The sequence below is a fragment of the Salpingoeca rosetta genome, assembly GCF_000188695.1.
Source record: "Salpingoeca rosetta unplaced genomic scaffold supercont1.12, whole genome shotgun sequence".
Classification (NCBI taxonomy): Eukaryota; class Choanoflagellata; order Craspedida; family Salpingoecidae; genus Salpingoeca; species Salpingoeca rosetta.
Genome location: NW_004754922.1, coordinates 995,944 through 999,566, shown reverse-complemented (window position 1 = coordinate 999,566; position 3,623 = coordinate 995,944). Strand labels below are relative to the sequence as shown.

The 3,623-nt window shown below is 55.9% G+C and overlaps 2 protein-coding genes across 2 annotated transcripts in view; one reads left to right on the top strand and one right to left on the bottom strand.

The window, feature by feature from the left end:
- Window positions 1-234: 234 nt before the first annotated feature.
- Window positions 235-2,765, bottom strand: PTSG_05296 (uncharacterized protein). Its single transcript, XM_004993811.1, has 3 exons — window positions 2,170-2,765; window positions 1,886-1,975; window positions 235-1,644 (listed from the first exon to the last, which is right to left on the bottom strand). The coding sequence occupies exons 1-3, from the start codon at window positions 2,652-2,654 to the stop codon at window positions 780-782; spliced, it is 1,440 nt and encodes a 479-aa protein (XP_004993868.1). The 5' UTR covers window positions 2,655-2,765; the 3' UTR covers window positions 235-779.
- Window positions 2,766-2,957: 192 nt separating this feature from the next.
- The window catches only part of PTSG_05295 (uncharacterized protein), a gene marked incomplete at both ends in the record, with an annotated part of 4,696 nt that continues 4,030 nt past the window's right edge, over window positions 2,958-3,623 (top strand). Inside the window, 3 exons of the mRNA XM_004993810.1 lie at window positions 2,958-3,000; window positions 3,191-3,324; window positions 3,528-3,623. The exon at window positions 3,528-3,623 is cut by the window's right edge and continues 6 nt beyond it. Coding sequence (XP_004993867.1) covers window positions 2,958-3,000; window positions 3,191-3,324; window positions 3,528-3,623 — 273 coding nt within the window. The remainder of the gene's footprint in view (window positions 3,001-3,190; window positions 3,325-3,527) is intronic.

Genomic DNA, 3,623 nt, shown 5'->3' with positions numbered 1-3,623 from the left:
GTGTGTGTGTGTGTGTGTGTGTGTGTGTGTGTGTGTGTGTGTGTGTGTGTGTGTGTGTGTGTGTGTGTGTGTGTGTGTGTGTGTGTGTGTGTGTGTGTGTGTGTGTGTGTGTGTGTGTGTGCTGCACCACCATTGACATGATATCATCACCGTGTCACCACTGCAATCACGCCATCACATCACACGGCACTCGAGTCAATTCGTAGCATTTACAACACATACACACAAAGACAAGAGGGAACCGTGCGTACATACATACATACAAACACGTTATGGACAGGATTCAACGAGGCAGTGCAAGGCAAGCAGCGAAAAGAAGAAGAACGAAGAAGAAGCAGGTCGAGGCTGCCAGTGACAGAGAGGCAACACATAAGAGTGACATGATGCAACAACCGCATGAAACGAAGGGCTGAATAAAGAAGAAGAAAGGAGAAGAAGAGGGGGGGGGGCAGGAGGAGGAGGGAGGAAACACCCCAGGCAACAGAGCACCAACAAAACGCGTGTGTCAGCACTCACAGACAGCGCACACCACCTGTTGATACCAGCTCAACTCCAACCGAAACAGCAACATGAGGTGCGTCACATTTTCTCCCCTCCCTCGCAATAAACACACACGTACACAGACACACACACAGACACACACACACACACGCATAGAAACAGACACAAACAGAGACACAGCCACACATACATACACAAACAAACACACACAGACACATACACAGAGACATACACGCACACGACGACGACGTCATCATCATCATCAATCATCATTGGGACTACAGCTGCGATGTGTACTGTGCAGAGATACGGCGAGCACGGCGGCGACCAGCACTGCTGCCGCTCACATGCCCCCCAGTGCTGCTGATGCTTCCACTTCCATCCACGCTCCCTGCGCTGTGGGGGCGTGACCCTCCACGGCCCATCGGCAGTTTCAGCCGCTCCGTGATGGGTACGCGCTCCATGTGCTCCCGCTCGTGTTTTCGCCGCACGCGATTTGGGTCTGGCACGTGCACGTACCCCTCCCGCGGCGGCGTTGCTAACCGCTCTGGTCGCGCGCTCAACGACGCGCTGTCGCCACCCGTCATCATCGTCGTCATTGTTGTCGATGTTGCACTGCCTGCGTTTGTGCCGGCTGCTGCTGTTGCTGCCGAGGGCAGGTAGCTGCCTGCTGTGCTCGCATATGCGTGCGCGTGTGCGGTGGAGGAGGATGGTGTGAGTGGCGATGAGACGGGGGCGTGTGGCGACGACATGCGTGGCCCGCGCACCGGGGACACAGACAGCGCGGGCTGGCGGGTCCCCATCGGCAGCTTCGTCGGGCTGCTGCTCGTGCTGCTGGTGCTGGTGATGCCGCTGCCGCTGTTGCTGTTGTTGTTGCTGTTGTAGAGGGCGCGCAGGCCGGCGGCGTTGAAGCTGCGAGACAGCGGCTGCATTGGCGAGCGCATGGGGCGAAGGCTGCGCCCGTCCCACGACCGGTTGAGTGGGCTGTCCTCCAGACACACCTCGTCGCTCGTGCCCTGAAGCGTGCGCGGGATGCGCTCCACAACGTCGAAGAAGTGGTCGCGTGCCCGCTCGCTGCTCAGCCAGTCCTTCGGCGACAGAAACGACATTCGCCGCCGCGAGTGCGCGGGCGACGTGTACAGCCTGCCATCCATCACGTGTGATGCGCGTTGTATATTGTATGCGAGTGTTGTGCATCGTATGAGTGAGTGAGTGTTGTGTATCGCGCGTGTGTGTTGTGTGTGTGTTTGGCGTATTGTAGCACGCGCGAGTGTTCAAGCATGTGGTGAGTGCTGCATTTGAGTGTGTTCGAGGTCAAGGATACGCTCGAACACACACACACACACACACACACACACACACACACACACACACCACACCACACCAGTTGTCTTCGCTGTTGCCGAGGTTGTCTTCGTCGTCCATGTCAATGGGGTCGACGGCGTCAAGGATCGCCGAATCGTCCAGGCCAGCGCTGCACCAAGCGCACGCAACAGCAAGCGTTGTTTGTGATGCATGAATAAAAGAATTGAACAAAGGAATGGATGAATGAATGAATGAAGGAAGGAAGGAAGGAAGGAAGGAAGGACGCGTCAACGGGATGATGAGCCGGTCAAAAGTACGCGCCAACAAAACAGGACAGAGGACAGTACGATGGCTGTCACGTACTCTGGCGATGGTGTGCGGTATCCGTCTTCGTCGGCATCGTCACCATCATCGTCGTCATAGCGGCGGCGGCGGTTGTGTGCCCGCCCGTTCATGCGACCACGCCGGCTGGAGTTGAGGGACGAGCCAGGGCGCGATGCGCTGCGGCTGCTCTGTCGACTGCTGTATCTGCTGCTTCTTGACAATGGTCGTCCTGTGCCATTGCCATTCCCAACACCAGCAAGGTCGGAGGAAAAATCTTCGTCCTCGTCCTCCACTCGCCAGTGCTGTTTGTAGGGCCCGTTTGCGCCGTCGCTCCTCAGCATGCCATCAACAACAGCGACCTGATCATCGTTGTCGCCAACACCACTGTGGAGGCTGCTGCTGCTGTTGTTGTTGTGGCTCTCATGTTGTTTCTGCTGCTTCAAGCGTTCGTTTTCGCGCGTCAGCGCCTCGATTCGTCTCCGCAGCTCCTCCACGTCATGTTGGCTCTTGTCCTCATCCGCCATGCTCTGCGGTGCAACTAACCAAAGGCAATGCGGTGCGAGAGTGGTGGTGGTGAGAGCGCGGGTGGTGGTGGTGGTGAGTTCTCGTTGGTTTTGCTTGCTTCGAATTCCGCTTGTTGAAAAAATGAAGGCATTGCTGAAAATCTTTGGAAATCTTCAACCCATTATCTCCATCACTTCAAACGACATCATAAAACATAGCTAGAACAAGCACAGCAGCACAGCAGACAGCCAAGCCAACACACGTGGTCCTTTGTCGTGTGCACACACACACACACACACACACACACACACACACACGGGAAGATGGGGCGACGAGGCAAGAAAAAGTCCAAGAAGGGAACAGTTGGTAAGTGCCAGCCATGTTTGTGTGTGTGTGTGCGTGCTCTGTGTGTGTGTGTGTGCTGTGTGTGGGATGGTGCTGCTGCTGCTGCTGCTGCTGCAACAGGGCAGGTGCGTGTGTCACGTCACGATCCAGCACACATTGTCGTTCCGTCTCCACCCTCACACAACTATCGTCTCTTCCACACATCTGCCAGCTCCGGTGAACGAGGAGGATGAAAAGGCACCAAAGACGTTGGTGATCAACCGCACACCGCTCGGCATCAATGGCCACCACCTCATGCTTGACGTTCGCCGCATCATGGAGCCATACACCACATCCAAGCTGCGCGTACGTTCCTCTGACTGCACTGCACATGTACATGTGTGAACTTAATCTCGTTCTCCCTCTCTTTGTGCGTCTGTCTATCTGTGCATGTATCTGTCTCTTGTTCGCTGGTTCGCTCTCTCTCTCTCTGTCTCCTTTTCAGTGCAGGGGTTTGCACAGGGCATGCATGTGTTCACAACAACACACGCATGCGCTCACACTTGCAGGCCAAGCGCAACAATGTGCTCAAGGACTACGTGAGCGTGGCGGGTATGCTCGGCATCACACACTTTATGCTCTTCTCCAGAACAGAGACAGGCCTC

What these genes read in the sequence shown, in the direction of transcription:
- PTSG_05296 (XM_004993811.1), bottom strand. Translation starts at nt 2,654, where the DNA reads ATGGCGGATGAGGACAAGAGCCAACATGACGTGGAGGAGCTGCGGAGA. An exon ending in TACCGCACACCATCGCCAGA is followed by an intron (nt 1,976 to 2,169) that starts GTACGTGACAGC and finishes CGCTTGGTGCAG; the next exon opens with CGCTGGCCTGGACGATTCGG. An exon ending in GGCAACAGCGAAGACAACTG is followed by an intron (nt 1,645 to 1,885) that starts GTGTGGTGTGGT and finishes GATGGATGGCAG; the next exon opens with GCTGTACACGTCGCCCGCGC.